The 11,912-nt window shown below is 52.6% G+C and overlaps 1 protein-coding gene across 1 annotated transcript; it reads left to right on the top strand.

The window, feature by feature from the left end:
* Window positions 1–387: 387 nt before the first annotated feature.
* TTC25 (tetratricopeptide repeat domain 25) lies at window positions 388–11,187 on the top strand. The gene is made up of 12 exons (XM_026044606.1): window positions 388–501; window positions 731–862; window positions 1,021–1,174; window positions 3,912–3,973; window positions 4,966–5,122; window positions 6,602–6,826; window positions 7,422–7,629; window positions 8,858–8,944; window positions 9,353–9,549; window positions 9,739–9,839; window positions 10,211–10,283; window positions 10,832–11,187. The coding sequence occupies exons 1-12, from the start codon at window positions 388–390 to the stop codon at window positions 11,185–11,187; spliced, it is 1,866 nt and encodes a 621-aa protein (XP_025900391.1).
* Window positions 11,188–11,912: the final 725 nt, after the last annotated feature.

Raw genomic sequence — 11,912 nt, 5'->3', positions numbered from 1 at the left:
GGGGACGTGGAAATGGATGGTCCCCAAATCACAGTGCTGAGGGACACGGGGACACGGGGACGTGGAAAAGGATGGTCCCAAATCACGCTGCCAGGGGAGACAGGCACACGAGGCAGGATGGTCCCAAATCAGGCTGCCGGGGGTGGAAAACGGGGACACGGGGCAGGACGGTCCGCAAACCACACTGCGGGGGAGGGGGACACGGGGACACGGACACGCGGGACAGGACCCCCCCCAGCCCCGTCCGCCCGCCCGCTAGGGGGCGCCCAAACCGCGGCGGGGCGGAGCGGCGACCACACGGCCTAGGGGGCGGGGCCGGAAGCCGCCGTTGCCAGGCGGCGGTTGCCAGGCGACGGCGGCGACGGCGACGCGAGGCCGGGCCGCGGGATGGTGGAGGCCGCGGCCGAGGTGCCGCCCGGCACCTTCCCCAGCTTCGTGGCCGAGGGGACCCTGCTGGTCCGGCGGGGCGAGCACGACAAGGCGCTGCCCTGCTTCACCAACGTGCGTGGGGACTGCCCGGGGGTGCCCGCCACGGCACGGGGCCTGCGGAGGTGGTCCCGGGGGGACACAGGCTGGGGAGGTGGCCCCAGGGGGGACAGGGCCTGGGGAGGTGACTCAGGATGGACACGGGCTGAGGAGATGGCCCCAGAGGGGACAGGGCCCGAGGAGGTGACTCCAAGCCCCACGCAGCCCTGGAGCAGGTCCCATCCGTGTCCCTCCCGTGTCCCAGGCACTGCTGCTGCGGCCCGGTGACAGGCAGTGCCTCGTTGCTCGCTCAAAGTGTTACCTTAAACTTGGAGACACGGAGAATTCCCTGAAGGACGCGGAAGCCTCTCTGCAAAATGACAAAACGTTCTCCAAGGTAAAGAGCACGATGGGGTGAGAGAGTCTGCGGGGGGTGGGGGGCAAAGACAGGGCTGTCGCCTGTGTGGAGCTCTGGGCATTGGGGAGAAACTCACTTCTGCTTGGCAGGAAAGGTACTGGACTGTCCAGTGGCCTCTTTATTAACTGTCATTTCAGGGACTTTACCAAAAAGCCGAGACCCTCTACACCATGGGTGACTTTGAATTTGCACTCGTGTTTTATCACCGAGGCTACAGACTTCGTCCAGAACTACAGAAATTCAGACTGGGTATCCAGAAGTGCCAGGAGGCCATTGTGAACTGCATCGGAAGTAAGAGCTGCCCTTACAGGCACAGCCACACGCTGCCCGCTTGGAGCTGGGGCTGTATTGGCCCCAAAGGACCTGGCAGTGCTGGAGCCTCCTGGCTCTGGCGTCCACGTTCTCAGTAGCTCCTCTCAGTCGAAGACAGGAACCGCCAAGCAGGGCACAGCCCTGTTCTTGGTTTGGGTTTTTTTATGGGGGCAGGCAGAGTGCCTATTCATACATAATATGTAATAACTTCAGTTATGACCGTAAATTATGACCTGGCACAATTTTGGTTACTGCATTTCTAAAGCCAGCACAAGAATATTCCAGGCAATACAGAAGAAAGCAGCACATCTACCTAATGCTCGACTGTTCATCTTTCTGCTCCTAACCTATATCCAAATGAGATAGAATGGAATCCATTTGGAGATCTTTCCATAATCAAACCATAGAATCCATTTGGAGATCTTTTTCCATTTGGAGATCTTTCTCCCCACATTAAAACTTCTCCGTGGAGTTCGCCCTGCTTCCTGGGCGACCGCTCCAAGATCCTGATCCTCCTCCAGTTTACATTGCATAAGAGCAGTGAAACTGTTGACGATCACAGTGGAGCAACTAAGCACGGCTTTCCTAATTCCTGGCTTAGCTCCCAGCCCTCTGTCCTGCAGGAGACAGCAAAGGCCAAGGACCTGGCGATGCTCAGAGCACAGCCAACCCTGTCCCTATCCCGGGGTTTTTTCCCGGGTGCTGCTCTCCCACGCGGATGAGCGCTGCCGCGACATGCAGCCCAGCCAGGCTGCTGCCCGACCCGCCGAGCTGGTCGGGAGCCCTTCCCGCCTGTTCCTGCAGGAGCTGGGGCACACCCTGAGCACCCCGTGCTGCACACCTGGCACACACCCTGCACGGACCCTGCCGCACACCTCGCACACACCCCGCGCACACCCTGCGCACACCCTGCGCACACCCCGCACACACCCTGCACACACTGTGCACACCCTGCCCCACAGCCTGCACACACACCACGCTCATGCTGTGCACACCCGGCGCACACCTTGCGCACACCCTGCTGCACACCCTGCGCATACCCTGTCGCACACCCTGTACACACCTTGCCGCACACCCCGCGCACCCCCCGTACACACCCTGCCGAACACCCTGCCGCTCACCCTGCGCACACCCTGCCGAACACCGTGCCGCACACCCGGCACGCACCCTGCCGCTCACCCTGCGCACACCCTGCCGAACACCATGCCGCACACCCTGCCACACACCCGGCACACATCCTGTTGCACACCCCGCACACACACCCTGCGCACACCCTGCGCACACCCCGCACACACCCTGCACACTCTGTGCACACCCTGTGCACACCCTGCTCACACCCCGCGCACACCCCGCGCACACCCCGCACACACCCTGCACACCCCACGCACACCCGGCTGCACCCCCTGCTTACCCCCTGCTCACACCCTGCGCACACCCTGCACACACCCTGCGCACACCCTGCGCACACTTTGCGCACACCCTGCGCACACCCCACGCACACCCTGCCGCTCACGCTGTGCACACCCTGCCTCACACCCTTCCTCACACCCTGCGCACACCCTGCGCACACCGTGTGCACACCCAGCGCCTCAGCGCCTTTAGGTGCCTCCCCTTCAGTGAAATCAGTTTCAACATTTGAGGCCAGCTTTGGTGCAACGGATTAACTTCGTGTCACGGTTGCATCACAGCCTGGAGCTTTTTTCCTATGTGATGTCCTTTGGGAAAGCAGAGGAGGTGCCAGATTAGGCTGCTTTCCTCCATTGCTGCTGCTTTCTGAGCTTAATCCATAGATCTAGCTATCGTTGTGATTCTCAGTTAAAATGTGTGCTGAGCTTGATATATCGAGCTAATCGCTTTGAACATCTGGGCTGTAGACAGCGAACAGATAAAAACCGAGCCATTTTTAATGAAGCTTTAGCTCCTAGAAACGGAAAAGGGGAAAAAAACCAAAAAAAAAACAAAAGAAAAAAAAAAAAAAAAAAAAAAAAAAAAAAAGAATCCTGTTGGCAGGGGATGCAGATGTTTAAATAGTTGGGAAATGCAGACACGTTACCAGGGCACACCCCCAAAGCTGCTTTCCCGAGCCTGCTTCGCTCGGCAGGCTCAGAAGCACCTGCCTTCCCCCATCCGCCTCTGCTCACAGCGCTGGTCCTGCCCCGTTGCCTTGTTGGCTACAGCAGCATTTGAAGCTCCTCTTTTCTTGCTCTTTCTGCCCAGGCCAAGACAAAGAGCTGCTTCTCGCTGCTCCTGCACAGCCAGAGTGCATTCTGAACAGCAGAAAGGGGAGGCACAGTGAAAAAGAAATAGGATTTTTGCCATTATATCAGTGCAAAGCCGCCTCAAAATACTTCCCTGTGTTGCTGAAGATACTTTTGAGCCTTTTCCCCATTTTAAATCTTAGCTGTAAGGCCTTAGAAGAAGATGTCATCCTTCTGTCAATGCTGCCAGGCAGGATGGAACATCTTTCTGTGTCAGAGTTCTCATTGGGATGGAAGCTCCCGGCGCCATAAGAAAATAATAATTAAAATCCAGAGGAGATCAGCATTTATGAGCTGTAATCCCTGCTTAAGGGACTGACATCCCTTTGTATTTGAAATGAAAGAATTTGTAGAAAGCTTTATTTGAGGCATGTCTGGCACATTTATAGCCATTTTCATTTCTAGAGCTCTGTGCTGCAGTTCTTAAACACTAACAAATATGTTCTTTATATTTGCAGGTCCTTCCTCAGTTAAATTGGAGAATAATGAGGACATCTGCTTTTTAAGCAGGCAGGCAGAGGTACAGTGGGAGAGCTCTTGTTTTGGTAGCTAATGAGAGTTATTATAATGCTAATGTTCTCTGCAAAATAGGCACTACAGGATTAATAGTTTCTGTAGCAACGTGCACGGGGATAGGGCTGGTCTGGCAAAGCTTTCTCAGCACAGGGAGCATGCTGATCCTTTATGAGAGTATTTATGCACCTGTTTTTAATGGACTTCTGGCTCTGTTTACACAAAATATAAAGGAGAAGGCAGAAAGGCAGGGAAGAGCAACCAAGGAGAAGCAAATTGCTCTCCCAGCCTGAGTGTTGCTAAAGGGAGATCGCCCAGCAAAAGGTAATAAGTAACAGCACTGAGATCAGAGCCAGGGTACATTTATCTATATTATTTACTTTGGTTTTACCTGACGTGTAAGGTTCACATTTTTGATCGTGGCACTTTCTCCATTGCTTAATTTATAGGTGGCTCCTGCGGGAGCCCCTTGTTCCTCCACGCATGCTCTTCCCTTCCAGGTCGCTGCCGTGAATGCTCGTCCCTTCTTTCACCTGCAATTACGGGTACTCAGTGGTTACAGTAATTTCTACAAAGGAGGCTAAAGATAGGTACTGTAATTGCAGGAATTTTGCCCAGGAAGCTTTATAAATACTCTCAGAAGCCCTGGCTGTTAAGACCTCTTTTTCTTTGGGGACACCGAGCCCTGCCAATCCCACAGGGTTAGCGGGCGCCCACCGTGCTGGCCAGGAAGCCCTCTAGGACAGTGGGAGACACTGTGCTCAGACAGCAGCTCTTCCTACAACGCCCCTCCTGTTCCTGCAAGTGCAGGGGCACGCTGGGGTTCAAAATTTCAATTGCTCACAACTAAAGCAATTGGCCTGACTTGCTGCTTTTGCTTAAAAAATATTTAGACCTATACAGAGTGTAAGGAGAATTCTAAAAGCCAGGCCTTTCCTCCTGATGCTAACACTCCTTCCTTGTCTCCCCTGACTTACTTGATTTTCTTCATTGCTATAGAGCAGAAAAGCACAACAGAAACTCCAAATCAAACTGACCAAGGATCAGAAGCGGGCGAGCAAACAGGAGCGTGTGAGGAAACCACAAACAGAGCGACAGCTTCTTGGAGAGCTTTATGCTGACAAGGCCTTCCTAGAAAAGCTGCTCAAGGATGAAGGTCTTTCTCCAATGTATTTAACTAAATATTGCTTTCCGTGCAGTTTCTTGATCCTTTTCCCCCTTCTTTTATATCCTGTGGCTGCTCTTCCCTATTTGCATCCCGGCTCACATATCACACAACGATCCAGTGGTCTTGAGATGTGTGGAGAGTACAGTAACTCCACAGCCAGGTCCCTTTTTCATGACTGTGTGTAACATGCTTCCTTCCTAATGAAATAGCAGCTTTTTCCAATGGACAGTTTAGCAGCAAATCAACTCAAAGCGGTCTGTGCTGGTGAAATCAAAAGCAGAAACCGTGTAATTACAAATGATTTCATTCCTGAGAAAAAAAAAAAGCGCACTATACTGCTAATAAGATCACGCCTGTTCAGTTTCATTATAAATGCTGTTAAAATTAAGATGCAGGATTCAGGCAAGGATCATATTTTTGAACTTGGTACAGAGGTGATTCTCATATAGTCATTTTTTTTTCTAGGAAACCGTTTACCCAATAACAGAAGAATGATTAAAGATCTAGTCTATTGGCAGTTTTTATATTATTAATAACAGTAACACCGTATGTGGGCTATCTGATTTCCAGGCATGTAAGAGCCTGCTCAATTTCTGTTGCAATTTAGCCCACACACTTTATTGGGTCCAAGTGCCATTTAACTACAAATGGGTCTGTCCAGGGAAGCGGCTTCCCGTGGAGCTGCTCCGTCCTGGAGGGCTGTGCTCACTCACCCCAGCTGGCTCCAGGTAGGGAGGCCTCTTCTCACCTCTGTCCGCAGGGAGGCAGCTCTGGGAGCTGGGAACAACAGCTCCAGCTCTCTAAAACACACAGATGTTTTACATGTTTTTGCCACAGATGGGCAAAACATGAGCCACTTTCTCTAACCTCTCTCTAGGGCAACCAGGATGATTAAGAGAATGGAACATCTCTCATACGAAGAGAGACTGAGTGAATTGGGCCTGTTTTCTCTGGAGAAGAGAAGGTTGAGAGGGGATCTGATTAACGTGGATAAGTTCATGAAGGGGGAATGTAGAGACAAAGGGGCCAAGCTTTTCTCAGTGGGGCCCAGTGACAGGACAAGGGGCAATGGGTATAAGTTGAAACCAAGGCAGCTCCATCTCCACATGAGGAAGAACTTCTTCACTGTGAGTGTGCAGAGCTCTGGCACAGGCTGCCCAGGGAGGCTGGGGAGGCTCCTGCTCTGGAGGTCTCCAAATCCCGCCTGGATGTGACTGGGTGCCCCGTGCTCTGGATGTCCCTGCTGGAGCAGGGGGTTGGACTAGATGATCTCTAGAGGTGCCTTCCAACCTGAACCACTCTGTGATTCCTGATTCTGTGAACCTCTCCCCAAAGCCGCACTGGTTCCGAGGAGCAGAGCTCCTGGGATTCTCTAAACATTCCCAGGCTCTCTCCCTCCACTGGACTGCCACTTCATTCAGCACAGACATTAATCCTCTCCTGGGTTCTTCCATCTTGTATTTTCAGACTTGATGAAGAGCAGCACAAAGCAGGGGATCAAAGTAAAGGACCTGGTCTCGGGTGGCATCACCTACCTGAACACACGCACCGAATTCTGGCAGCAGCAGAAACCTATTTATGCCCGGGTGAGGGAGCGCAAGCTCAGGCAGCAAAGGTGGATCCGAGACAAGAAGCGAAAACCCGATGAAGTTGCCAGATATATTGCAAAGAGCATGGAAGACATTGATATGTGTATGTATCCTGCCTGAGGGCAGTAAGAAAATCATGACTGGCTTATGTGACTAGTTGCTGTAGTAGTTACGGATTAGGGCAACAGAAGCAGTGCAATTGCTAACAAACGGTACCAGGCCATTTTTGAAAGTATCTGTTTTTAGGTTCTTCGCCTTTCCCAAGGGAGTACTTTGAGGTATAGAATCCAACGCATTTATTTTTCTTATCTTTTTCTGCTAACTTGCTAACTGCTTTTCAGAACAACTCAAAGCCGGCCAGGCCAGGAAGGAGAAACTGAGCCACCACTGCCCTTCAGTTGAGGTTGGTTACGACAGCGTGGTGCAGGCAAGGGCAGAACCAGCCTGCACGCCAGTCCCCACAGCACTGCAAGCAGCTGCATGCAATCAGCAGCTCACCAGCAAAGGGCAAGGGACCAATGGAGGAGATACAACCTAAGTACCGTAGGTAGCTCCTCATCTCCAGAACCAGGCTGCCCACCAAGAACTAAGAGCAGCAACCCTTCCCAAGCCGCTTCCGAGCCCTCCAAAGTTGCTGAAATTCTTGCTTCCCAAATCTTGCTGTGTCCACACACTAGCACTTTGCTCTTTATCTCCAGTGCTGGCCGGCGGCTCCCCAGAGGAAAGCTTGAAGAAAGCTGAGCACGTGCTGAAGACGATACAAGGGTGGTCCGACGAGGAGGTGCCCAACAAGAACGAGCTGGTTGGAAACCTCCACAACTGCATGGGGAACGCTCAGATGGAGATGGGCCACATGGATGCAGCTCTGCAAAGCCACCAAACAGATCTGGAGCTTGCCAGGCAGAAGTAAGTGCTGAGAAGGTCCAGTGCAGGGGGAAAAATCCTACGTGCAGAAGACAGTCTCTCTGCTCAGATGTTTTAGCATCAGGTAACGGAACTGCCAGCAGGGCATTTCACAAGGCAGTGCACTCAGATGCTGCCCAAGTGTCATTGGCTCTAGTAACTTCCCATCCTTGCTGTTTAAAAATAAGGGTACTGAAGCAGATTTTTAAAGGACTTGTCCCAAATGACACGTCAAATTCTATGTTTAAGCAAAGCAAAACAAGAACACAAATCCCACACTCAGCACTTTAAGCTGCACTTCCTTCTCAGAAAGCTCAGGTTCTGATCCTTATGCAGCTTTCTCCTAAAATCATTTACACGCAAACCACAATGGTACACGTGAAATATTTATCTAAGAGGCATGAGTTACCTGCTCATACAGAAAACTTACTGCAGCCTTTCAGCTAAAAGGAACTGGAGCAGAATAGTCATAGAAATCAGTAAACTAAGTTTTCAGTGCGCATGGGAAAACCCAGAATAGTTGCTCGGAATAAGTAATTTTGTTTTCATTCTGGCTGATGTTGCAATGGAAAGTTAAAATGCGACTGGCTTGTTACTTATCATTTTCACAAATAATAATTTTTCTTTTTCAAAAACGTTGTTTTAAGACACTTCTGCCTCTGTCCTGGGGGTCTGCACTGCCCCATACCAAGCAGGGTCAAGAAGTGAAAGTGGGGAGGCAGGAAGGAGACCTGAAACGTTACTACTTTTTCAAACAGGGGCATATTTTGGAGGCAGAAATGCAGCAATTACAGAGGGAGGAATCGCCCTCTGGTGGCTGCGGTTCGGGAAGGGCCAGAGGAGCCGTAGCCCAGGGCCATTAACGCGTCTGCTCTCTTCCTTCATCAGCTTTTTCATTTGTAAGATAAGGGCAGTCAAAGCAGCCCACTTCTGAACATGGGGATAAATTACTTTAAATAAGGAATAAATGACTTTAAATTCCGCAGGCTGCATTATTTTAAAAGGAGCTGCTTTTAGCAGAGGGGAAAAGCTCCCTCAGAGCGCTTATTTTTTATGCCTACCTTATTTTTTATGACTTTTTCACTGGTGTTGGCCTTTACCTCGGTTCCTCATCTCTTCCCCAGCTGTCACATTCGTCACCAAAGAAAATATGTAAGACTGCAGAAAATGCAGACTGCATTAAGTACGAGACTGTTTTAGCTATTGCGATTTGTTTTTCTTTTCATTGCAGCAATTTGCCAGATGCCATATCCAGAGCCCTCGATAACATCGGCAGAGTTTATGCCAGAATCGGCAAATTCCAGCAAGCTATCGACACGTAGGTAAAATTAGTTATAGGAAAAAAAAAAAAAAAAAAGAAGGTAAATTAAATAGATGCTTTAGATGCTTTCTTTTCAGGTTCCTTAAATAGACTCTAGCAAGGATGACTGAAAAAAACATCTGTGAAATCCAGCTGCTTCTGGTGCCTATTGACTATCCAGAGAATACTGATTGCACCCTCATTCCAACCAGGAATATAGTCAGCAATGGTCTTAAAACCCATCCACAGTCTGGAGTTCTCCAGATTTTACTACTGAGCCTTCTTCTCAATACTTAGCAGCTCTCAGTGTAGAATAACTTCTCGTCCTAGTAGCATCTGGAAGCTTTTGTTCATAGAACAACAGTTGAAATTGTAACTGAAATTACAATGAAATTTAGTAAAATCTTTTCTCTCTTATTCTCAAAGTTGGGAGGAGAAGATTCCAATGGCAAAGTCCAGCCTGGAGAAGACCTGGCTGTTCCATGAAATTGGCCGATGTTACCTTGAACTGAACCAAGCCGAAGAAGCCCGGAGTTACGGAGAGAAGTCCTGGCAGTCGGCGGATGAGGAGGGAGATGTCGAGTGGCAGCTCAATGCGAGTGTGCTGGTGGCACAAGCACAAGGTAGAGACCTTAGCATGAATTTCACCTGAAGGATGGAGACAACCTCTCTGCTCACCATCTTAATGAGAACAACTCCATGGTTTAACTGTTCAGATAAAACTTTTCATAGTAGATTTTCTTAACTAACCTGTTGCTTTTCTCTCATTTGTGATCCTGGGTTAAAATCGATGTTTTGTTTGTTTCTTACAGTAAAATTAAAGGATTACCAGGCTGCAATCATCAACTTTGAAAAAGCCCTTGAGAAGGCAAAGCTCATCCACAACGATGATGCTCAGCAGGCCATCATTATTGTAAGTGGCACCTTGCAAAGAGGAGAGAAGCTTGGGGAAGCCTCAAAAAGTTACCTGTAACTATGTACAGTAGTTGCAGGGGGAGGATACAGTCTCTGAAGTAGTTTACGCACCAAAAGATATGAAGCTTTCTGCCTTGGAAAACTTAATCCCTGTTTGTGAATCCCTGTTTGTGAGCATGGTGAAGTCCTGGCGCCGTTTTGGCCAAGGGAAAAATTTCTTTTGGCCTCCCTGGGGCAAGGGTTTCGCTCTCAGAAAACAGTGGAGTCTCCTCTGCATTCAGCTGCTAACAGAAATCAAAAGAAAACGAGCTCGGACAGATCTGTAACTGCATTTCTAAAGCCCTTTTTAATGAACCGTTTCACTTCCAGGCCTTGAACGATGTGAGCAAAAGCTTCATCAAAGATCTGAAAGAGAGAGAGATGACAGCGGATTCCCCTAAAGGTAGTTGTTATCCTCTGCACCCGGTATGTTTAGACATCCCCCCTTCCCTCTCCTGGGGCACAGGAGCGGGCACAAAGCGCCGCTGGGCTCGAGGCTCTGTCCCTGCCGAGCAGGAGGTGGCAGCAGCTCCCAAGCCTCCGCAGGGAGCAGAGGCTGCAGCGGGACCTGCTCCGGCTCCTGCGGCCGCATCCGTGTGCGCTGCAGGTGCAGGAAGCGCCCAGCTCAGCCGGAGCAGCACAAACCCCTCAGAGCTGCGAGTAGCGAGGGGCAGCCCCGGGCCGACGTGTCCCTCTGCCACCTCCACACGTGGCTTTACCTCGTGGTCGTTTTGTCACCGTCCGGGATTCCAGGCTGGTTCCTGCCGATACCCAGCAGCTGTTGCTGCTCCCCAGGTCCTGCAGCTCCACTTGGTCCATCACGAGGAAAGGGAGTCCTGTGGGACAGAAAATAGAGTTTCCTGCCTGTGGGAAGGGAGACTGGGAGTTCTTTCGTGCCCTAGCGAGCAGCCAGGCTGCAGTTTGGTTTAAAATCACTTTTCTTCCTCCCAGATGATGACTACAGCAGTGAGAACACAGAGGAGAGCTCCAAGAGGAACATGGAGCGGGAGGAAAGCGAGGGCAGCGAGCTGAGCATAGAGAGCCAGAGCAACGAGAGGCAAGAAGGGGAGCCCGGGAACGATGAGGAGGAACCCGGGAACAACGAGGAGGAGCCCAAGAAGGACGACGAGGAACCTGTGAACAATGATGAGGAGCCCAAGTGGGACGATGAGGAGCCCGGGAATGATGACGAGGGAACCGAACAAGCAAACGAGCAGAGCGAGAGCAGCGAGGGCGAAAAGGAGGAGCCGGGCATGGGGGAAATGGCAGGCGCCGGTGCGGAGCAGCGCCCGGCTGCCCCCGAGTGAAGCGGCGCCGCGTGGGGAACGAGGCCACACAATTAAACGTTGCAGCGACGGGGCCGCGCGAGCCGAGCTCCCTGCGTGCCGTGGGGCCCCCGTGCCCCACCGTGAACCCGGGCGCTGCGGGGGGGCCGGGCAGCCGAGGGGAAGGGGCAGGGTCCCCGGGAAGGGGGTGCAGCGTCCCCGGGAAGGGGCAAGCAGGGGGGCGGAGAAGGGACCCAGGAGGGTCCCCAGAGCAGGGAGGGTCCCCCAGGCCACTGTGGGGGTGGGAGGGGGCAGCTCTGCCCCCTGGAAAGGTCCCCAGGGTGAGGTGGGGGGAATCCGGGTCTGCCCCCGGGGAGGGTCCCCTGGACCAGGGGGTCCCTAGGGCTGGGGGGGGAGGCAGCCATGCCCCTTGGAAAGGTCCCCAGTGCTGGGGGGGGGGTCCCTAGGGCTGGGGGGGGAGTGATTCTGCCCCCAGACATTCCCCAGTGCTGGGGGGGCCCTAGGGCTGGGGGGGGGCAGCTCTGCCCCCCCGGGCAGGTCCCCAGGACCAGGCGGGTCCCCGGGGCCGGGGGATCCGGCTCCACCCCCTAAGCGGGTGCCCAGGCCCGGGGGGTCCCGAGGGCTGGGGGGGGGATCCGGCTCTGCCCCCCCCCCCCCCGCTCTCCCCCCTGCTCCGCCGCCAGCTCCGCCCCGCGCAGCCCCCGGGCGGGGCCGCGGCGCGGGGGGGCCCCGCGCTATGAAAGCGG

This window comes from Nothoprocta perdicaria, unplaced genomic scaffold (genome assembly GCF_003342845.1).
Source record: "Nothoprocta perdicaria isolate Ctin4 unplaced genomic scaffold, notPer1 scaffold_372, whole genome shotgun sequence".
Classification (NCBI taxonomy): Eukaryota; Metazoa; Chordata; class Aves; order Tinamiformes; family Tinamidae; genus Nothoprocta; species Nothoprocta perdicaria.
The sequence above is the reverse complement of the archived record's forward strand: the minus strand, read 5'-3'. Positions and strand labels throughout refer to the sequence as shown.

What these genes read in the sequence shown, in the direction of transcription:
- TTC25 (XM_026044606.1), top strand. Translation starts at nt 388, where the DNA reads ATGGTGGAGGCCGCGGCCGAGGTGCCGCCCGGCACCTTCCCCAGCTTC. An exon ending in ATGACAAAACGTTCTCCAAG is followed by an intron (nt 863 to 1,020) that starts GTAAAGAGCACG and finishes CTGTCATTTCAG; the next exon opens with GGACTTTACCAAAAAGCCGA. An exon ending in CATGGAAGACATTGATATGT is followed by an intron (nt 6,827 to 7,421) that starts GTATGTATCCTG and finishes CTTTATCTCCAG; the next exon opens with TGCTGGCCGGCGGCTCCCCA.